General features: G+C 38.2%; 1 protein-coding gene across 10 annotated transcripts in view; it reads left to right on the plus strand.

Annotated features, from left to right (window-relative positions):
• The window catches only part of QTMAN (queuosine-tRNA mannosyltransferase), a 181,983-nt gene that overhangs the window by 48,855 nt on the left and 108,976 nt on the right, over positions 1–24,152 (plus strand). For 8 of the 10 annotated variants that reach the window (XM_014249646.2, XM_088059051.1, XM_014249645.2 and 5 more), the window contains one exon: positions 3,415–3,625. In XM_014249646.2, coding sequence (XP_014105121.2) covers positions 3,444–3,625 — 182 coding nt within the window. In that variant the 5' untranslated portion in view covers positions 3,415–3,443. Of the gene's footprint in view, positions 1–3,414; positions 3,626–16,691; positions 16,745–24,152 lie in introns of those variants that run through there. The other 2 variants (XM_014249647.2, XM_088059052.1) reach the window with 2 other exon arrangements.

Genomic DNA, 24,152 nt, shown 5'->3' on the forward strand with positions numbered 1-24,152 from the left:
TTTGAGACAGCACCTAATTACCCACCTACACTTCTCAGTACTTCAGTATACCTCGGTATTAGTCATGTCATTTTGACACTGTTACCACTTTGAAAATTTTTTTTTTTCAGATGTGTAATGTGTATCCTGAGGAATGTGCTGCTCTGTATGGTAAAGACAGAGTAGGAAATTTTCAAAGGAAAGGATCCTGCAGCCATGTGGATGGGGTTGAGCTGTTTGAGGAACACCCAGGATTGCTGGCTCCAGAGAGGAAATACTGTAATGAGAAAGGGGAAGCAGTTCTGTTTTTCTAATATTTGTTGTTTTCTTTGAAATGGGGAAAAGAATACCTGGAGTGATTTATATTTAATTGAGGATTGCATTCCATCAGATACGGTGAATGTTCTCAGGCCATTTATCAGCTGTGTCTTTTGGAGACCTCTGAGGAGTTTATGGTACATATTTACCTTAACTTGGCTGGGTCAAGGGAAATAAAGCAAAAATAATAGCTGTTATTTTTGTATGTGAACAAAACTGGAAGTCATGTGGGTAAAATATGAGCCAGATGACCATGTCCTACCTCCTCTGTCTTTCTAAGTACAAGAAATTATTAGTTATATGTAATATAATTTCCTTAGCATTATCAGTGTATCTTTTAAAAACAGAAGATTTATTGACTTTTTAGTTGCTTCATATTAGTCAAGCCCTGAAGTGAATGTGACATATATTATTCTGCCATTATCCTTTAGTAGTATCTTATGTAGGTAGTATCATATTTAAAAAACAAACAACAAAAAAAGAATGAAATAAACCATATACTGCTTCTTAAATAACATGATAACATTTTTTCTAAATTGAATTTGGTGTATATTGCTGGTAATGTACAGAGATCACACAACAACAGAATCCTACAAGTGCTAGTGAGGGTTTTAATAAGCAGTACATACATTTTTTGGGGCTAGTGAGTTTTGTAAGAAAACCTTTGAGCTTTAGGTCGTCTCTGAAAAAAATGTGTCATTGCTGATTGTCACCCTCACGGGCTGCTGCCACGGGGTCTCTGAGTGTTATTGTGAAGAATTACATATCAAGAGCTATCTTAACACCCACTCCACGACACATCCACGATTTCAACCCAGTTTCCCAGTGTAAATAGCCAAAGGGGGTTTATTGTATGGCAATACTTGTGTAATACTTGCATCATGCAGTTCCACTAATAGACCTAAAGGTAGGTAAATGCAGAATAATTAACTAAATGTCAGGGTCTTTAAGCAGGAGGAAACATGAGGACTGAGCAATCTCTTACCGTCAGCACGTACAGTCATTCTCTGTTCCCGTGAGGGATGTACAGTGAAAACTGGTGCAAAATAAAACCAAAGAGTACAGTGTGGGTTCAGCTAAACCTGGTGATAAAACCAGTTTCAGAACTAGTCTGGTGAAGTGTGATTTGATCAGATGCTTCATGAACAAATTGCTTTATTACTGATACTGCTAATGATTTGTAAATTAGTTGCAAGCCTCCCCAAGTGACTGACTCAGTGGCATTTACCAACTTTTCACATACCCCCGTTTTTAGGGGCTGAATTTATAAAATGCTTCCCTTTAGTCCCTTGAATTAAACTTTCGGTGGCATTTGATGACAAGCACAGCATGATTAATTACAAATTGTTCTTTAGGTGAATAGTGCAGATTCTAAACCACAGCTTGTGTTTTTATAGCAGTTATTACCCTGCAGGCTCCAAAAGGGCTTTGGAGGAGACAGTCTGATTTTGGTTACATCATTGTAAATTCAGAAAACGTCAGTGATCTCAAAAGTGTGATTTTTTTGAAATTAGGTCAGTGGAAAAGAGATCAGAAACTGCTTTGCTACCTGAAAAGAAGCAAGCTCCAAAATGGAGTGAAGTATCTGCTTCCAGATGGCTTTCCTTTTGATTTTGCAAAGAACGTATTTGTTAAAACAAGTAATGTATTTGAAATATTTTGGAGGAGTGAATAATAGAGCAAATGATAACCTGAATCCAGACTGGATTAGGGAAAGTAAGTTGGAACATGGAGTGTTTTTTCTCTTGCTGATTGTTCTGTAATGACCCAGAAGCTCTACATCACCATTTCATCTGGGACCATGGCAGGCCAACAACAAAAAACTACCTAAAGGTTTCTTATGTTTAGTCTTCCAATTAAATTGATTCACTGTTTGGATTTATGTTGCTGGTTAACTGATCTTTTGATAGCTACAGTGCACTTAAAAGGCTTTTTGTTTGTTTTCTGCCCTCTGATTACAGAATACGTAATATTTTTAACCTGATCTTGAATTGAACTAAATTTCTCAACTATGGTTGAGATTTTCAGAAGAGTATGTAGTTCTCTGCTGAATTCTCACTTCTTGTCACCAGAGGTTTTTGGTAAGATAAGGATTACAGTCTGAAACCACTAGAAATTGCAGGTCAGGAAATGGGTGTAAGGTCGTGCAATGTACAGTGTCCAGCTGGAGTCCTGAGTAACTGAGTTTAGCAGGGAGTCCATCATTCTTAGGGAGTGTTGGGAGGGAAACCATCAGAGAGGTGTTTGTGGATGGTGAACACCTTTCAGGGTTTTGCTTTCAGCTGTTGTGTGTGGTGGCTTTGCTCGAAGCATGTGAAAAGCAGCTTTTGAGTACCCAAGGGTGTGACTCATGAGGGCGATGAGCAATAGTCACCAGGTTTTCATCTGTCCCCTCGCTTTGGGCATCTGCACGTTCTGCATCCTGTTTGTGAGCAGCTCTGGGGCTTTTTGTCTCAGAGCTTCCTTGAGCCTCCTCTAGTGTTCTCTTCCACCCACTTTGGAGTATTCAGAAGAAATAAGATGGTTTACATCTGTTGTTGCTGGGGTTGTGATCCCAGCTCCCAGCAATTCAGGAGGGTGTCCTGGGGGATGCCCCAGCTGCATCTCCCCAAGCTGCTCTCTGCCTTTAAGTCCCTTACCCAAATCACTGTTACTGGCAGCTTTTCTGGCTGAAGTGTGTTTGAATTGCTCTTTAATTTTTTCTGCCACCAGGAAAATGAGGGAAATCTATACAAGAATGAATAAGCTATATCCTAAGTTACGGAATAATTGACTGTATTCAGGAGTTAGTGTAAAGTGTTTAGTAGTAAAGTAAAGCTGTTTTTAAATATCCCATTGAAAACAAACCCATAAATTCAAAATACAGTGTGTTCCTAAGTCTTGCACATTTTCATTCATTTAAAATTTACAGACAGGATCTTTTAAAGGTCAAAATAATCTAGTCATCATAATTGCTAAGTAGCCTTTTCTGAAGTAAACTCATTAATAAAATATTAAGGATTATATTACAAGACTTTGCAGTGTATTCTTCTTCCAGTATAATTTTCTTAAGTAATAGCAATAATAATAAAAAAGATATGTTTCTAAAGTAAAATACTTCTCTGTTTTCATTTTCAGATTTCAGACAATCCTGAAGTACTTGGAAAATGAGTGTCCTTCTCATTGAACCCTTTTATGGTGGCTCCCACAAGCAGCTGATGGATCTTCTCCAGGAAGAGCTACAAGAAGATTGTGTCCTCTGCACACTCCCAGCCAAGAAGTGGCATTGGAAGGCACGGACTTCTGCACTTTATTTCATGCAAACAGTGCCAACAAGTTCTAATTACAGGTAACCAAGGGACTGAATAATTTCTAAACTCAAATTACACAGATGCCTTCAACCAGGTCTCTTGAACTTACTCCTTGTGTGTATGCAAGGGTGTATGTGGGAGCAGTTAGGAACTTGCAGTGGGCAGCACAGGTTTTTCTTCTTGGGGTATAACTGAGAAATTCTATATTTTATTTAGAACTTCCTAGACTGTTTTGTCTTGTATCTCCAGTCCATGAGAGTTTCACCCAGTATCTGGGTACCTGATGTCTATACATGTATGTGTATCTCTTATTTGAAATTTATCATGTGAGTTCAGTCATTCTGAAAGGTTTAAACTGTGCTTCACAGATTAGGCTGAGAGATGGCACAGATGTGAACACTGCAAGCTTCCTCATGTGTCCTCCCATGTATCTATTAGCAAGTCTGATTTATCAGAGTCCTGCTCAGGCTGACCTGGAGGATTAAGGAAGCAGTCTTATCTTAATGATGGTCCAGTTCAGTAACGTGCTAGCAACTGAGGGTGTCAATTATACATTTATGTAGGTGGCAAATTTCCATCAGCTAGAACCTGGGCTGATAAAAACAGCCGATTTAGGTCAACAAGATAGCTATCACATAGTGAGAATCAGCCCCTCCAGAGCCAAGCTGTCTCTAAACCCAGCACTTCTGCTTGGCCTACCTGATCAGATGAGATGTGGCGAGGTGATTGTCTGGAGCAGTGAGATAGAGCTTTGCTCACAGCATACAGACCTTTGCATGGGGACTGTGCACCTTCTTGGGGAGAGACTGTTCATGCACAAGGTTCTTTTAGCAGAAGCAGCTGCAGAAAGAACTTCAGGAGGACTCTGAGCACACCTGAATGGTGTGCCAATGAGTCACAGTCCAGAACCGGGTCTGGTATTTTTTACTGTGAGCGAGTAGGTGCTTTCTGAGGAAGGAATATCATTTTTCAAGAGTAGATTTGTGCTATAGAAGGCTGCATTTGCTCAGTGTTACCCAGCACAATGTCTAAGCCATCTTGGAACACATACTGTGTAAATGTACACCTTTCCTGTGCCTGCTTTTGGCTCCCATTTAAAATAATCTCCCACCCAAAGCCAAGCGTTATAATTAATTTTCCCCGTTTTGTCTTGTGCGAGGCATTTAGCGTTGGTTTCCTCTTGCTTTCTTTTTGCAACAGTTTTGTTTTGGAGGAGTGTACATGACAAACTGTTATGTAAATTTGTCTTGTATCACAACCACATCCTCCAACGCATCACAATGTTATCTGTGTTCCTTCAAGGTCAGCAGCCCAAGCTGTCCAGCACTAACTGTATTAAACTAATCAGACATCACTCATAGACATACACTTCATTAGTTTAACTTACAGTTACATTGACCTAAGATAACTTAACTCCAATTTGTCAAGTAACCCACATCTTGGGGAAAGGGGGAGGGTGCGCTGACAAAAAAAAAAGCAAAAAAAAAATCAAAATCCCACAAAAAACCCAACGACTCAACAAAAAAAACCTCAACCCAGCATCCTGAAAACTCACTTGAAGTTAATAAACTTGCAATCTGTCATAGACTTATGTGCAAATACAACCTTTACTGACAGCAAATAAATCTGGTCTAACCAATGGAGCATCTTAAGGAGAGGAAAGCGTTTTCTTTGCTGGTGCTGTTCGGGTTGGAGCAGAGGGAATCAAACAGTCAAAGTTGACAAAGATGCGATGGTTAAAATAGAATTTGTACCTTGTCCTCGCAGGCAGCATAAAATTTTAAGATCAAGGGCTGATATGGCTGGTGAGAGGAAAACTGATTAGAGGTACCTTCTACTTTACTTGCACATTTTTAATGTTTGTTTTGTAATTGAATGTTTCGATTATTTTATTAAATTGAAAGTTTAAGTGCATCAGATTCAACCTAGTAAGGATGACTGCTTTCCTATTAGAAAACACATTGATTAAAATTAATTTTAATTCTGTTATTTCTAAGCTTTCTAATAACCACTGAAGATCCGCTTCCCAGGTAGTAGTTTGTAAAGACAAAATTCCATTGCAAACTGGCAGTACTGCATGTTTAGAATTGCACGTTTAAATATTTCCACCTTCTTGTGAGGTCGTGGAAAATACCAAATTTGCATTACTTATAATATTGACATTATTTACAGAAAAAAACCCTTTATTTTATAAGTGCTTTCCGTAAATGTGACATTTCTTGAATACTTTGTTTTTATTTGTATGTTTAGTAGTGCAGAAAGGTCATGGATATTTCAAGTGCAAATGCTTGTGGTAACGGAGCTGCTTTACTAAATCTTTATGTTCAAACTGTACTCTATTTCAAGATCCTGGGGTGTGTGAGAAGTAATACTGATGCTGTTAAATTGGATATTAGATACATTTTAGAAAAATAGTGTAGATATGTTTTAAAGGACTTAGACTTTTATCCATATAAGCTGATTTTTGGGAGCAGGAAGGTTTGTTAGTTTAAATGTGCCACTCAGCAGTTAAGGAATACTCTTAAAAAGTGCTTTTGAAACAAAGGATGCAATGCAGAGCCATAGATGTTCAATTCAGAAACCCTGCATTGAGCAGAGAGTATAAACCCTGCATTGAGAGTTTCAGTGATGAACTTGCTAATTGTTTTATCAGAGAACAGACGTGTCCTCCCTTGAGCACGAACTAATGCTGAGTTGGTAACGAAAAGGGCATTTAATGTTACTTTTGTGAACTGTACGGCCTCTCTCCTGGTGTGCAGTAACATTATGTTCCCAGGAACGTGGAGATCTCCCTGGGATTGTCACAGGGATAAGGTGTCCTCACCCTCCACGGGGAGCATGCAGAGCTGTTCTGGAAGATATCGGGCACTCAGTGTTAGATCTGCAGTGTGGATTTGTTTTAATTCCCCAATGCAAAGTCTGTGCTGCATTTCTTCAGAAAAGTTTTTCTTTTTTGTTTTCTTGGCTTTCTTGAGCAATGTGTTAAACCAGCTCATGTTTTCCTTCATCTCCTGAGAGGAGCATGGGAGCCCTGAGGAATGGGAAGTCCAAGCATGCAGAATCCCTTCGACTTAGAAGGCCAGAAGGAGCATCTAAAGGTGGATCACTTGCCTAGAGATCTTGAAATGATCACACAGATTGATGTGCAGCAGCCACAGACTGAGTTTTAATTGCTGTAGAGTCACAGATGATTTTTCTTTAATTGGAAAGAAGGTGTTTGGATGTTGCGTTGGTGCGAGGAGTTTCATTCTTGTGGTGGCAGTTTCCAAATCACAGCATTTGAAATGCATTGAAAAAGGGAGGAATTACAGTCTGCTTTCTCTAGACAAGGTTTTCAACCATCTGAGAGTTTTGCTAGCAGTTGGTGGGACATTATCTTCTTCATTCCATGGATTTGCAAGGTCCAGCAGAGCCTCCTGCTGTACTCACTGCTTTGTCTCCCAGCTTCCTTCAGACAGCTTCAACTCCTTGATAGGTGTGGGTGTCTGATCTTTAGCCTAAAGTTGTTTTCCATAGCACACAGTGACTATTCTGTAATTCTTGAAAGCATAAAAAAAATATTTTTTTTAATGTTTTTTAAAATTCTTAATTCAAGGAAAGTTCTCAGATTTGAAAATACCATAGCATAATTTAATGACAAACAAAAATGCTTTTCTTTTTCCTATAATTCTTTTCTTTATTACAGTGGACAAGCTATTAAATTACAGATAGTAAAATGCTGGTATGACACATTAGATGAAAGGAGTTTATATTTTAGAAGCTATCCTCTACAGGAAGTAATTCAGTCTCCAAAAAGTTAGTAGCATAAGACTGTAAAACAGAGTGACTAAATTCAGTGTAGCTTCCAGTGTGTTTTAATAGCCCTGCTAGATTATTTTAAATATATATATATAAATATTGTGTATAACATTCAGTATTGCCCCCCAGGTAGCTGTTCATATGAATAAAGATTTTATTTGTAACAGACTCTATCCCTGAAATACCCCTAGGGTAAATGTTAGCATATATATACCCCTTGATATCTGACAACTGTATTTTAAAGACAAATTCTGTGCTTTTTACATTTTACAAAAGAGAAAACAAATTATTGTTTTCAATTAATAGAGCTCTGAAAAAAAACCCCAACCTGGGGGTGGTGTTCAGCAAAGGAGAGTATATTTCAACAGTATATAATGTAGATGCAGTTGTTTCTTGATTTTGGGTTTTTAAAAAATAGTCTATTAAATTCTACTAGATTTAAGACTGTTTCAGATCTGATGCTTTTTTTCTATTCTATAAGGAGAAAATGAATAATTACAGAGTGAATTCTTTATTGGTGGTCTGTGTCCCCTAAATATCTTACAAAAACAACCCTTTAAATTTTTTTTCCCAGTGAGTAGTTCAATCCTACTGAAAACAACACTGTGTGGATGTGTGACCATTTGCAAGCTTGAGGATTTAACGGTTTTCTAGGTATTTTGTTTTCAGAAACATTCCTGCACGCCCTGAAGAAGGTGTTTGAGGATGTGACTCAAAGCAGGGCAGGGCAAATTTCACTAGATCTGAATACATAGATATCCATTTGTGCTGGAAACATTCTTGCCTGTTTACATCTTTCTATGAAATACTGGAAATGTTTATATAATCTTTGTAGGAGCTGCAATAATTTGTCCTGCATTAGAAGCCTTCCTAGAATTTGTCCCTCATAATGCTCAGGTAAGGAATGAATAAATTGTATGTATGAGTAGTACATTAGTTAAAAGAGGATAAACAATTACCTACAAATTAAAAAAAAAAAAAAAAGTTTATCTGATACTGTGTGGAATTTTTTGGGCATAATTTATGGTGTTTGCTTCTATATATAGATGAATAAACATAAACTTCTTTCAGAGCATTGGCTACTAAGAGTGTGTATTTTGATGTTACTGCTCAGATTCACTACATTTGAAGATGGGATGCGTCTCATCTCTTTGGAATTACTGAATAATTTCAGAGGTTGTCTTGGTTTCACCCCATGTCTGTTGCTCTGTGTGTTTTAACTGCAGTTTTTGTGTGGGACACAGTGGAATGTGTGAATCCTAGAGATCCCTTGTGCTTTGATGAGCTGATGTAAAGGCATGAATATACAAGGTGACTAATATCCAGTATCCCATAAGGACAGGGTTCAAATCTCCTAGAAACACATAATCACAGACTGGGTTGAGTTGGAGGTGACCATGGTCATTCCAGCCTCTTTGCCACAGGCAGTGGCACCTTCCACTAGACCAGGTTTCTCCAACCTGTATCTTAGCTGGCCTTAAACCCTTTTTGGATTACAAATGCCTCATGGGTATAACTCACTGATGAGTACAAATCTCCACATTCTCACCTTGTTGTGGAGGTGCCTAAACAAAGGTGTGGGAGCTCCTGCTTCACCCTGTGCTTCGCCTTTCTTCTCCCTCACTGAACAAAAGGTCATTACTTCTTTGATTTCATTAGTACTAAACTTGCTCGTTTTTTTTATCCCCTTGAACAAATAGTTTTGAGTTCACCCAGGTTAGTTCACACGGGCTGGTGCAAACGCACACGTGTTTGTCCTGCCCACGCTCCCAGGGAGCTGGCTGGGAGTTCGCTCCGCTCCGGGGGCCAGATGGCTGTCCTAGCACCATGTTGAGCCTAAACCAATAAACCCTACTGAGATACGAGACACAGGCACCATGTACTGAGCTAAAACAACTTGGTGACTTCTGACCAGAGCTGGCTGGTGTCCAGCCAGCTTCGAGTGTAAGCACAGAGAATATACATCCATATGGAATGGCACGAAGCTCCACCACTCAGCACAGATGATGCCCTCCACTGCTGTAGCCCTGGATAATAGAGGGTGTCCCAGCCTGGGTAAGGGGTGTGAAATTCTCTCTGCTGGGGGAGAACTTGGAGGCCATCTGATGCTGGAAAAACGTAACATGGGAATCCATGTGTAAAACTGGGTTTTGTTTGATTTAGGTTAATATCGCACCAAACCTGTTCTGGAAACTTCTCTTGAAAAATGTTACCGGTCAGAGAGAGCTTGTGAAGGGGAGCATATTATCAAATGGATTTGAGAATGATTTTTAACAGAATGCTAATATAAATCAAGGTGTGAAAGTATAACAAAAAATGGTTTATAATCTATAATTGATTTGCTTTTTTTATGGGGAAGATAGTGTAAATAAAAGCAAATTATTAAATAATTGGTAAAAAAATTTAATCTGGTAAAAAGACTTAACTCAGTAAAAAATGAAGTAAAAAAATTAGGGAAGGTCTAGAGGCAAAATCATTTCCTATTGAGGATAACAGCACTGCTGTTGTTTCTCTGCTCACAGCAGACTGTGGAAATTTCCTTTTCAATGTGATGGAGAGAGGCTGCCTGAAAAGTTTTTGTGAAGCCGATGAAGGAGGTGGGATGTCCTTTTGAGGGAGATGAATTCCCTTGCTCTGAGGGCCCAGAAACAATGCTCTGGTGCTCAAAAGTCCTTGAACAGCATCATGATTTAAGAACTAATGTTTTTATTCTTAGCTCTGGCTGCCGAAAAACTTGGAGGGGGCGATCCAATAAGAACAGCAAAAAAATCTAAGAAACAGGACAAAAAAAACCTCCCATGTAAACTACCTGAAATTTATTCAGGCAGACAGCAATGTGATCTTAAACATTCACTTTGCATTAATCAACTTTGCCTCAGATAAAATGCTGGCAGATGGTAGCTATTCATTTTAAAAGTGACAGGTTTTCTTTACGTTTTTGTGTGGAAACCCCCACATGCACTCTTCCCTCCAAAAACTTTACTTGGTTAATTTGTCCAACATGCTTTTTTTTTTTTTTTTTTTCCCCTTAAATACACTCCCATTATTAGGCAATTTCACAATTTGGATAGTTAAAAGAGGGTTTAGATGAGTTTAAATGCAGGCTCTTTCCTTTGAAGCCAGGGGAAGTGTATATATGGGAGCTGGGTTTTGGCAGAAGTAAGCTGGGAATGATGAAGACGATGCGGGGAGAGGTGCCGGGCCAGGAAGGACGCGGGCTGGGACTGCTGGGTGATCTGTACAAAGTGCTAATGTGAAATGGCAGTTGTCTGTTTGATGTGTAAAAGATTTGCTGAAATTCCAGCAAAATATTCTGATGAGAGAAGGAAAGAACAGTCTGGGTTTTCAAATCCTAGCATGTGTTTTCCTTTATGTTCTCAAATGCCGGGTGAAATCCTTATTTTTCTTTCTAAAATGAATTTTATGAATCACCTGGAGAATTGATATTTACATTGCTGGCAGTAAAATGTAATGAAATTGTGCATTATGATTCAGTATTTCTGCACTTAGGATTTTAATGAGGATTTTATCTGTCCTTTTAAGTGGTTGCTGTGTATATATTTTATTTCTAGATTAGTTATGGATTACATTTCTATTTCCAAATAACAAACATATACACTACTATATTATAAAGAATATGATACTTTCCACAATTCATTGTCATTCTAGCCCATAACACTAATTTGATCTTCCAAAGGGAAAGTAAAAAAAGCTTTAGTTTGCATCTAATAAAGAGAAAAAATTGATTTTTTTTTTTCCTTTTCTTTGGTGCTGCTTTTTTCCCTAATCTCAGTCAATTTATTTTATTTTTTTTGCTAATAAGTAAATACTACAAATTTTGTCAGATACTTGCTTTGCACATGATTTAGATTTATAGCTTTGTGTTCTGGTGTGATAAATAATGAATTTTCTTAATGAGTACCCACAACTGGAGTGGATTTTTTGAATTGATGCATAATGAAAAGGAATTTTACATTCTACAAACTATTTTTAGCAAATCAGTTTTGGGAAAAGACCTACCTTAGCGCTAATATAAATATATATATATATATCTCTATATATGTACTTTTGGGTTTTTTTTTCTGGTAAGCTTTTACTTGATGCAGACACAATGAAGTTTAAAAGTCTTGGTTGAGGTAGTTGTGACATCTCAGTTTCCAGTCTTCAACAGACTGAATCCAGAGCTCTTTCCTTACCTATTTCATGTGCCTCTACCTGAGAGCCAGCTTGGATGGGGCTTGGAGTAACCAAGGTTCCCATGGCAGGGGATTTGGAACTAGAATATCTTTAAGGTCCCTTTCAACCCAAACCATTCTAGGATTATTGTTCTATATCTGCTTTTTATAACAGCTGAGGGCTGCTAGCACCTGCTCTGAGTGTCCATGAGTTTCAGTGTAGATTTTGAAGGCACTGACCAGGTCACTCTGGAAAATATGCCCAAAGGTGTTTTCTGGTTTTATCTCCTTGATTCCTCTGGGATTACAAGGCCGAATGTCCCTAAAACAAGGGTGGAGCGCATTGGATGCTCTCCAAGGACATTACCTCGTGGTGTAGTGCCATCCAAGGCACTCAGGCTGTAATCTGGGCACCCATTCTGGTGTGAGCTGAGGCATGGTGGGTGAGGGTGGTTGTGGATGGATGGTCACTTCATAAATGCCATTCTGTATTAAACAGAAATGTTGGTCTAAATTGACACATAAACCGCTTAATTTTGTGGATTATGATATTGTTTCTTCCCTAAACGCACAGCACATACCTAGGCAGGAGTTTGGTTACAATCTATGTGCCAAATTGTGCCACAATGGAAAACATTTAATTCAGGATCAACTTCTGACTCCCCCAAACCACAGTTGGATCAATTTGTTTCCTCCTCCTCTTCCCTTTTGTATATCTCAGCCTAAGTATTGGTAGGCTTTGAGTCATTATGATGATGAATTTAACTTCCCTTCAAAAAACAATTAGGAATACATACATTGTATCTATTAATTGGAATATCTTTGATGAATACAAAGCAACTGAAAGCTTTTTTTGTTCATTGTTCTGTAATAACGATTTCCACAATTTCCTTATTCCCTTGGACAGTATTTTTTCCTTTCTTGCCTTTGTCCTTTGTCCCTGTCTTTTCCTCCCTTCCTCCTGCACATTTACTCTGATGGTCCAGTGGACACAGTCATTTTAAAGAATGCTTTCCATTTCAGAGCACTGACTGTTTTTATTGTTTATGTTTATAACCTTGCCTTCTTGTTCATCATTTTTTGTTTCAGCTCTCTTAATTTCCATTTTACTTGTTGCACACTTGAACTTATATTTCTGTCTAGTTGCAACTTGAAGAAACAATGAACAAAACAGCAGTGGACACAACATCAAAAGTAAATATGTGATTTTCTTGTTGCAGAATTCCTGGAAGAATTCATTATTTTTAATAGTATTTCAAATAATTATATAGGGAAAATATATTTAGAATGGAGCTAATGTTTCTCTTATACCATCTTACTTGATGTAACTACATCAGTCCTTTAAATTTGTGATTTACCAAATGTTTAATAAGAAAAGGTGTAAATGATTATGGGTAGAACAGTAGAAAATTAATTTCAAATTCTATTTTCTTGCAGTTAAATGGTATTCCTACTGATTTCTGTTAATGTGTTTTCTTTGAGTGCTAATATTTTTAATATAGAATACTCTATGGAAAATAATGTGTATCTAGGTAGAATATGGAAAAGTCTTCATGTATTTAGGTATTATGTAATAACATGAAAAAATTCTGAACATGTAACTCTATGTATATTATATATGGAAAAACTGAAAAAATTGAAGGGGAGTAATTTGAGAACATCTGCAATTTTTTATTTATGTAAGAGAATATCCCATTTTTAATTAAAGATGGAATTTAAGAATGATAAATGGCACCATTATCTAGTAACAGTTAGTTTGCAGGCATATTTTTCCTAATGTTCTGCAGATTGCTGTAGGTTTGACAGTGCCTTTGGCTTTTGTGAGCAAAATGCATTTCCTACTCGTGACAGAAGAGTTGTAACTCACTAAACATGGAGCAGTTATCATGCATAGCGACATCTCTATGCTTAAACCCTGAGGAACTGAATTATTTTAAATTATTTTTAATGCAGAAATTTCCTGGTAGTCAATTTTATTAAAAACCTAACAGTTAAAAATTTTATCTGCCAAATGAATTTTGAGAAATATTGCTAAAGATGCTAAAACTATGCAAGAAAAGCTGAATTTTGGGGGAGATTTTGTCAGGTTTTTGAAAATGTTTTTTCCTTTGGTAGTAGAGTGACCATTTTCTTGTGGTTCTTTGCCTTTTTTACTTTACCACTTGAATTCCTTCTTTGTTGCCATCATCCTAGACTAAAGTTGGTTTCAATTTATTGTTGCATCCTCAAGTCTTAGCTGTGGAGTGTCAAAGTGGGAGGGAAAAAGCTGGGTCGGTGCTTTGGGAGGAACTTGAGTTACCATCAGGTGTTTGGCATCTCTTGGTATTTGTGACTCTCAGTTATCCCAGGAGCAAATATTTGGTGTCCTCATGTGTCTCCATGAATTTCACAAACCTTCAAGGTCCTGACTGGGTGGTCCTGACCCCCTTGTGTGGGGTCAACTGGCCATTGTGGCTACTGATGACTCAAATAATGTTTTCTAGTCAAAAGTCTTTTTTTTTGAAGATAACTTGATTACAGAGCCCTCATCTTTAGCTCCTCCAGACTGTTGTGTTACCATCTACTCAAGGTAGACTCTGGTTTGCAGCAGAACTTGCTCTTCTGAGGTTTAGTACCAGCCCTGCACAGGATCCTGTGGGCCCAGCCTAGTCTGGAATTGGTTTTCTGTGGTTTCTGTGGCTGTTGAAGCATTCGGCTCTGATGTGCTGTAAACACAGACCTCAGGTCTTGTCTCCAAAAGCTCCATAGGCAGAAGTGGTAGGGAAGAGTGTCAGAAAAGAGTAATTGCCAGAAAAAAATCTGGAAAACCAGAGTCTAATGTAATTATTGAAAATTGCATCATGAGTTAGAAATAGTAAAACCTACGTTTTCTTCCATTTTTTTCTATCATGGAGCAGAGAACCTGGAGTGTGGTCTTGCCTTGAATTAATACTCATTCTGGTGTAAACACACTGGAAAATACTTTGATATAGTTTTACATTTCAGTACAGAAGAAAAATATTAGATTTTAATCATAGACTCAGAATTGTTAAGGTTGGCAAAAACCTCTAAGAGCTTCAAGTCCAACTGTTAGCCATGCTATGCTATGATGAGTGGAATATAAATTCAGCATTAAAGTAAGCATCTGCAGTTGAAAAATCCTAATTTCCAATGCTAACAGCTGCATGGAAGGTCATTGACATTGTGGAGTGCGTGGGGTCTCTGGGGCTCAGCGTGTTTGAAGTCAATATTTATGGTGCCTCTGTACCTCCTGTCATTAGCAGGAGGTTTTCAAGGGACTGTTCTTAGATTATATTTTGCACATGGCTCTTGTTTTCCTAGATACTGATTGGAGAAAAGTGAAGGGTATAATAGTTTTCCTGTCTGTTGATGGGTGATGAGACCAACATGTTGGGGCCATGGGTGGAATCGGGGTGAATGAATTGGTGGCAGGAAGGGAGTTTGAGATGCTTGTGTGCTTCCTGCGTTTTTAAGGAGTATAAAGGATATTTCAGCTGTTGAGATGAAGCTCAGCAGCTGCTCTGCAAACTCCTAATGGGGCAGGGGACTGGGTTTTCTTAATCTCCAGAGTTTTCCTCTGGTCACAGATACTGCTGGGGCTCCCCTTTTTTCTTAACCCATTGTTTTTAAATGTCATGGTTGATACAGAGGAATAATGAAAATGTTTTTTGCTGGATAAAATGGGATTTAGAGACAATACTCTTGCTTATTAATTGCTAGGTACAGACTAAGGCTCTGAATGATGAAGAGGAAGATACAAAAGCTGTGTGCACTGAGCAAATGCTTTGCTGTGCAGCCAAACAGCTTTGCAACCACACTCTGGGTTGTTACAGCATCACTGTGGTATTTGCCTTCCCATTATCTCTTCAGCTCACTTTTCCATGGTGTCTGGTGCATGCATATTTTATTTAGTTTTTAATTTTTTTAAAAAAATATTACTTTATTTTGCCTTCCAGAATGTGGTTTAAAACTGTAACTTCATTGACTCTTGCATCTTGCAAGCTTTCATTTTGTCTTTGAAATCCAGAGGGGTGTTTAGTGTGAGCAGTAGTGTATCCAAGGTAGAATATTTCATGTTTTTGCAGATTGCTAGTATTACATGCCAGAGCAGCCTTCTGACCGTGAAGCCTAGCCACGTTTGTTCTATTAGCTGCACTTCAGAAGTATTTGTTTAGTTTTTTCCTCAGATGGATAACCAGTATGGAACATTCTGTCCACAGAAGTCTTATTAAAGAGGTTAGAGCATCCTGCTAATTAGAAAAAACTAATTAGGCAGATTGTTGAGCCTGTAACCAGAATTTTATATTTTAATGGATTTTGAAATGCGGTGTGCCCCCTTTTCCTATTGTAAAACACACTTTTTTCCTTTTAAATGCCTGGAAATGGTCTTTTTGAGGAGGTTATGCATTCAGAATAAGAAAGCAGCAATGTTTTAATTTTTGAATTTATTACATAAACTGTAGGAGACTATATATTGTAAAATTGGTGAAACCATTAATTCATACCAGCCTCTTATTGTGGCAGAAAAAATTGTTTGGCTACCTTCCTATTGGTAGGTTTCAAGTTTAACTGCCCCAATGAGGAGTTGAATTAAGTTCATGTGAAGAAACAATATCATTTGTGGCTGTGTTAAAATTAGACTTAGATGGTACAGAGCTCACAAATTACTCTTTGCTACTTCAAGCTAAAAATCATTGACCACTGTTTCTCTGAGCCTTGGGAAGTTTATCATGTTTAAAGCTGGATCCAGTCCATTTTTGAGTGCTCTTGTAGTGCTGTTAGAGACTTTTGGTCTGAAAGCTGAAAAATGACCTCGTTCTCGGCTGTGGAGTGACCTGGAAGCAAAACCATTGGGGTTGGTTGGGTTTGCATGGTTCACATCTTAATTCCAGGTTTGCAAGGTGCCATGTGGAAAGGAAGGCATGTTTGTGGCTGGGGACAAAACGCTGGATTGGAGAAACATTTAAAATATATATATTTAAGATGGATTTCTCCCTAACATCTACTTTTGAACTCTCTTTCAACTGTGCCCTGCTACAAACTTTAATTAGTTGTAACCTTTTTTCAGGCTTGTCATTCTTCATTTTGCAAAATGCTCTGGCTTGTGGAGCAGCCGTGTGGTCGGGAGCCGTGGGCAGTGACCTGCAGTCTGTGTCAGGACCATCCTCTGAGATGTAATTCAAGGTACAGATGTTGCAGTTGGTGAGATGAGGTTGGCGGCCATCTGGAAGGTGGCCATCTGCTCCCTCCTGCAGCAGCAGAGCACCACGCTTTTGGGGGCCCCTGCCCCTTCTTGTCACAACCTGAGTCAAGACAATTCAGAATTGTCTCTTTGAAGCCTGATTTGGGAATATTGGCTGGCCAAGTGCTTGGCACTTAGAGAAGTAAGGGGTTAGGATGGGAAAAACAAATACTTCTAGACAAGGTTTAGAAATGAGCTGTATGAAAGGACTTTGGTAAAGCACCAGAGACTTAAGATACGTAGCTCTGGAAAGGTAGGAGAAACCATGGAGGAAAGGGAGGTGCAGCTTGCTGTGCTGATTAAAAACAGAGAGAAATGTCCCATTGGAGCATGAGGCTTTCTGTTATTTTGCTAATGTATCAGGAAATACATGGAATCTCTACCACCTGAAAACAACTGTGGGTACAGGGACTAGAAGATGGAACAATTAGGTCCCTTTAAGGAAAACATTACTACTTCCAGTCCAAGGAGGCTGAAAAGAAGGCAAAAATATTGCAAGGGTTGTATTTGTGGTGTCAGCCCTGCACGGCCAGACCTCCTATATTTGCTGGAGTGTCAGCTCTGGCTTTGGCCAGTCAAATTTGTGTTCAGCATCTGTTCTGACCTGTAGGTTCACACCCTTCCTCACTCCTGCACTTCAGTCTTCAGCCTGAAACCTGGGACTATTATCAACCAGACAGGTCTAGGTAGTTAGCATGATGTCATGTCTCTTCATCAGTTTATGGAACAGGGCTGAAATTTATGGCCATAAATATTTTAAATTGTTTTTGTTTGGCTTCTTGGAGAGAAGAATTTCCATAGGTGATAGGTTGTCTTGTAAGAGGCTCCACTGTATGATAGATCACATGGATGTTTCAGTACATGGGGAGCTTGTCCCCCTTCAGTGTCATAGGTTGGAATTGTTAAAGGCACTTAACAGCTTTACAGACTCTTGTTTAATTACTGGTCATTATTCTGAAGTGGATGACTCATTTACCCTGCAGTGATGGGAAGTGTTCTCGCCCTCTATATAATTCTACACATACATATTTTTACTCCTAAGCACCACAAAAATGTCTGTTTTCCTCTTGTATGTCTCATTTCCAAGAGTAATACAGAGAAAACAGATCTGAGAGAGGGCATGGAATGAGAAGGGGGATGCTGGGAACAAATTTGCATCAATCTGGATGGTCTTGGTTCACACCTGAACTCTGCCATTCAGTTCTCACCTGGAAGACTGTGTAATACTGTAATAAATTAATTATCTATTAGTCCATTCTTCTATATTGGTATTTCAGATTAGAAAACGGGCAGAACAACATGAAATTCAATGCTTAACAGTGTTCTGACATGGCAAAGTGTGATAATTAACATTTAAACTAGTCCTGGATTAGCTTTTCTTCTCTCAGTTAAGGCTCTGTGTCCTTTACTGTGACCTTCCGTGTGTCCTGGTGAAGGCCCATTGCAGAAGTAGCAACTTTGAATTTACCAGTCTGTATCAAGAGGCAGCACTTGGTTTTGTTGCATGGAGATCTAAATAAATTTGCATTGATCTCAATAAATGGGGATGTTTTGAACCTTGACTTTCTAATGCTTCACAGTTGGGTGTTTTTTTCCCTGCTTTGTCAAGGAGGATGACTGTAGTAAGACCATGAGCTGATTACTCCCTGTATTAGATAATCATTTCTTAATGTGGGAGGGATATTAAGAAGAATAGATGTGAGTGCTCTTAGAAAACTCTTTATGGAATAAGGTTTAAGCACTGCTGTTAATAGGATGCACATTCCCTTTTGTGCTGAGTCAGGCAGAGCTTGGCTGTATATCCAGGACAAAAATCAAGGAGGTCTTAAACACTCTTGCAAAACACATGGTGACTTTGCTGTCTTTAAAAGTTGTCATTATTGCTATGATTGCATTGTCACCTCTGGATTCTAGGTGGGCAGTAGTTGGAGTTTAATTAAAGACCAGCCCTACTTCCATCTTGACCTCTCTCTGAAGTACCTCGTTGTTCCCACACATCATGTGCTTGTCTTATGATATGCCAATGGCAAATAATTACGAGTTTGACCTAAAATTTAAAAAAACATGCCTGTTTTAAGTGTCCCTGTCAGTGGTAGAGGCTGCTGGGTGCAGGGAACAGGGGGAGGATGAGTGGAGGTACAGGAGGGACATTGGGTGTTCTGATGGAAAGGCACTGCATCAGTCACCAGCTAATGCTGGCTTTGCTTGGGAGAAGCCTGACTCATCATTAGAGATAAAATGTCTGTTTTGAATGAAAAGCTAATTTGATGGATGGAGGCTTTTTCCCATCAGCAACATTTAAAAAGAATCCAAAGGGTTTTGGGAGATGGCTATTCAAGTTTGGTCAAGTCTTCAGTATAGAAGAGTAGGGACTTAAGAATCATAGTTAGCCTTAGAGTAACATAAGATCCTGTAAAAGTATTTTTAGGGATTATTTTTTGTTTGGTTGGGTTTTTTTGCTTGTAAAAGCTTTTTCTGGATTATGTAACTGAAGTCAGGACTAGATACTACAACTCTTATTTGTATTTTATGGGGTGCTCTGAAGGATAAGCTGGAGGATATTTATGAGGGGAGTGGTAGTAGTAGGAAGATAGAAATACTGACTTTCTTTTTAAATTTTTTTCATAGGATTCTGAATCTACTTTTAATTGTGTAAGGTTTTTAAAACATTCAGGTTGACCTGTGATGGTATATTCTCAATGGTTTGTTTTTCTAATATTATTTGGTGAACTCTAGAATGGCTCTACTGTCATTCCTACCAGCTCTTCATAGAAAATGTTCCCCCTATTAAGTATTTTTAAGATGCTTTCATTATGAAAGCCCATGAAGTTAAGATGAAGTTTAGGTTTTTGGTTTTTTTAAATTTTCCCCTGTGTTGGCGTATGAATGTGGTTTTGCCTTAGTGGCACTTCCCCATTTCAGATTATTTTCTACCTCTGCATATTATGTGATTTCTTGTTCAAGTGAATGACAAGATGATGTATGACACACTTGAGATGGTATTGAGCAGAGTATAGTTGGAAAATTGCAGTGATAATTTTCTTTTTTACATCTCAAACTTACAAGCCATTGAGGGGAAAAAAAATAAAGTGTAATAGCAACTCAACAAAAAGCATAAGGGGAAACCTAGAAAAATTACAGGGAAATTTCCATAACAGATACACAAGTAATGCTGCTTTAATAATGATTTCCTGTCATGAACTATTTTTATCATTTGCCAGCTCTCTGACGTGGCATTCTATTTAACATTTTTGAGAGCCATGTTTTAATCAGATTAAACTCAAGGAAACCGATAGGTATCTGTTTGGCTCATGACTTGTGCTTCTGTTTCTGATTTAGTCACAAGACCATTGTTGCTGGAATCTTTTAAACCCCGTTTTGCTTCCACTTGCAGCCGGTGTGTGAGCCTGGAGGTTGAGTGCCAGGGATTTTCACGATGTACACACACAGGATGCATTAGAATTATTTTGTAAATTAAAGAAGACTGATACAAACTATGTCTTTTTCCTCATGTGATTAAATGGCTAAAAATAACTGTCTATTTTTAGTTTCAGGCACTGTAATGTTTCTTAGGAACAAACTCACTCAAAGCACTTTGTTAGGAGATGCTGACCATGAACAGTTCTGCATTCTGATCCACTTAAGGAAAGCAAAGATCCTTAATACATGTGGATATTCTTGCATCATTTTATATAGTGTACAACATGATGCTTTCCATGCAAGAGATACTGCAAGAATAAACACCTATATTTTTAACTTTGATATTTTCATGTTTTTCAGTCATTTTCATTTTATTAAATGAAAAAGCAGAAAAGTTTCTAAGCAAAACTCTTATGGTCTCCAATACTGAGCACATCCTGCAAATTTAGAAAAAAAGAAAAGGTGCTGCATAACATTTGGAATCATGGTTGTGCTTGAGTAATAGTGAATTTAGCACCTCATTTGGTGGTCACAGCATCCTGGAGCACGGGGGAGGACCAGCAGCCTGGCTTTTAAAAAGCTCTGTCTATCCATGTTTTCCTAATTTCCAGAGCAAAAAAATCCTGTGTATTACATTTCTAATGACCTCTTTTGTCTGTTGCAAATGCACAGAGATTGTATTCAACAGCTTGGTTTGTGTGGTGTCTTCCTGCAGAGTATTATTTATTTGGTTGACGTGTTCGAAAACTGTGAGCGTAAGAATTAATAAAGGTTATTAGTTACTTTCCATAATAAAATTAGCTGACCTTTAAGAGCATTATACAGGGGCTGTCTAAGTGGAAAAATGACAGAGTGCATTTTTATTCTGGTAGCCATTTTGATTACTAAATCTTAACAGTCACAATATAGAAACTACGTGTGGTGATTAAATGTGGCTCTTGACTGTATATTTACAGACAACAATGAAATAAGTGGAATTTTTGTGTTCAAGACAGAATTTAACCCCTCATTTACAGTTTAGCCCACATCTTATATTTGGCTCCATTTGAACAACACAGGGGAAAAAAAACAAAACCGAAACAAAGAGGATGCAACTTAATTTTCTAAAATCGAGTGTTCTTTGGAAGCGGCGGTGCCGGGAGTTCGCTGTGGTTTTTCTGGAGCGTGATGATGTGCAGATTCCTGGAGCAGCCTGGCTTGGGTCTCTGTCAGGCTGTGCTCTGTAGCTGGGCACATAGAGCACACTCAGCCTGATAGTCTTTAGTCATCTCAATTTATCAACCAGTTTAGAGAGAGATTTGCCATACAATCCAATATTGGAATGTGAAGTGCACGTGCCCACCTGTATTTTTAAGTTGGGGACAGGATGCATCTCATTCCCAAAGTAACTGTTACAGCAAACTTCCTTAATTATATTTTCTTTGTATTGAATAATGACATTTTTAGCTGTGCTGCAATCTAGAAAAGATTTTATAAAGGCTTTAATCTTTATTGTTATTTTTGAAACACTGATAATCTATATAATGATGATAGTATGGCTTGGATTTCAGGTGAACTTCAGATTTGCTGGTGCTACTGCATTGTACTTTTTCAAATTTTGACTAGGTCTTATAACATTTGTTGAAATCCTTACAAGATATTCATCTATTTGTAGCATCATATAGGTCTGGCTCCCCATCTGTCTCTGTTTTTCATGACAACGAGGCTCTGGTACATTTTTTTTAATTTTAGTTATTATTCATTGAAGCCCACTGTAATGCTGTTTCTGTCTTAGATGTTTGTCCAATAGGTTTTATTGATTATTTGGGATAAAATAAAAGATTTCTTCATAGGGACAAGTATTAACCAGCTATCAGTGAATTCAGTTTAATTAGGTTACTTTTCCTACCTTATGAAACTGAATGTAGTCAGAATCCATTTATGTGCTATTAAATAAATAAATAAATCACTAACATAATGTAGTGCCAAAAGCTAAGAAATATTGAGGAAGAAAAGTTCTTAACTGAATTATTTTCTGCTAGGCAATTATTTATTAAGGGTCTCATAGAGCTTTTATATTTTAAAAGTAAGGGTATGAATCTAAGGTTCAGATTCCCTCCAAATAAATCCTTATTTAACAGGATATCCCTGAGACTTTTCTTTCCCCCCCACCTCTTTTTGTTAGTTATTTTTTGTAATTTTTTTTTTTCCTTTTCACTATTGGCAAGGCTGACTGAAACAGTCTCATCTGGTTTAACTAAAAAATCTTTGCATTACTTGGCGGTGGTTTCTTTTGTACGTGGTGCTTAGAGCTCCTTGAAGCTGGAGCGCACAGGAAATGCAAATCATGCAAATCATCCTCGCGCTGACGATGTACAGTGGCGTGATTGAGCAGCAGTACGTATGGCTCGTGGGCTGACCACATGAAAGGGCTCATTTAAAGACCAGATGAGCCCAAGCTGGCTTAAGTTAGACTATGTGTGAGCTTCAAAGCTTATAGAATAGCATCCTTTTTAAAAATAAATTTATTTTATTAATAACACCTGCGCCGAGTTCTTAAACAGTGAGAACATGTATAGATGAACGTTACATTGAGTAACAGGCCGTGCTTAAATCAGAAGGGCAATATTGTGTTTTTGTTGTTTTTTTTTTTTTTTTGGTGGAAATTCAGGTATGCATTCATATGGGGGGAAGGCAACCACAGTCTAATGCACTGCAAAAAAAGTCCAGTTTGTGTTTGGTGTACATAAAACCCAAGTCTTTTCTGCCTTTCAGGTAAAAATGAAAATAAATGGAAGATAAAAGGGATTTTTTTCTGTGCAGCAGGGTTAAGAACAGGCTTTCTTTAAGTGCTTTTGAGTGCTGAGAAGAGGGAGGTTGATTGCTGGCTGCTTCAAATTTCTTGGTAACTGAGGAAAAAAATATTGCATATTATTTTTCATACTTCTGAACAGCTTTTTCAGTAATTTCAGGGCTTTATCCTTCCAATAAAGCTGAGCCCTTGTGCTGTGGACTTTGGACCTTGAAGATGTTTGGGAGAGCAGCTGTGGTGGGAATACTGGGCTTCATCAGCAACCTGTGGACACAACCTGAGTAAAGCCACAGGGAGAAAATACTGGTAGAATAATGAATGTTTTTCTTATTAATCTGGCAACAAAAAGGGTGGCTGGGATAGGTAACAGTGTCCTTAAAAATATTCTTACCTTTGGTCGTTATCAACATGGGTGGCTCTCTTTCTTCTAGTGAGAGTCTTATTTCTTACACGTCTTTGTTACATACAGCCCTCATTCACTTTCCTTTGGATGTTTTTAAAAGTTGAGTTTCATTCAAATAATGTAACATGACACAAAGCTGGAAAATGTCAATCTTGGACTGTTTCTGTGTCATCTTGTTTAATTTTTCCTTGAAACAGTAGCCCTGAGGAGGTCTGCGGTGGGACTGGGCAGGACACTGCACTCCATCACCCTGACGGGTGTAATTTTGGCTTGATTTTTTTTCAGTAGCTCCTTACGCCTTCATTTTGTTCTTTCTGCTAATACACAGGAACAAGAGAGAAGGAAAAAATGAATTTTTTATATTTTATCTGCCAGGTTGCTTCTTCCTCATCAGGTCAATCCACAGGTCCTGGAACAGGAAAGAGGGACATTTCTCACATTTTATTTTTTTTCCCTTTCCATTCTTTTAAATGGAGGGGAATTTCTCTTCATATATGAAGTCAAGGGGAGCATTGCACCTCTTCCACATACCTGCAGGCTGGGGCAGCTCCCACTGTGCTGAGCACATACAGTGGGGGCCATAGGGCTCAGTGGGGAGTTTTGGCTTCAGTTGGGGTTGAAATGCTGAAGTTCCTTCCTTCTGTATGGTTTGTTAATTTATTTGTTTATTTTAAAAGGAAAAAAAAATGGCTAAAGGGATCCAACAGGGATGGCTAAAAAGCATCAGGGAAAGGAA

This window comes from Pseudopodoces humilis, chromosome 8, assembly GCF_049639895.1.
Source record: "Pseudopodoces humilis isolate 2021_Gansu_Grassland_sample_001 chromosome 8, ASM4963989v1, whole genome shotgun sequence".
NCBI lineage: Eukaryota > Metazoa > Chordata > Aves > Passeriformes > Paridae > Pseudopodoces > Pseudopodoces humilis.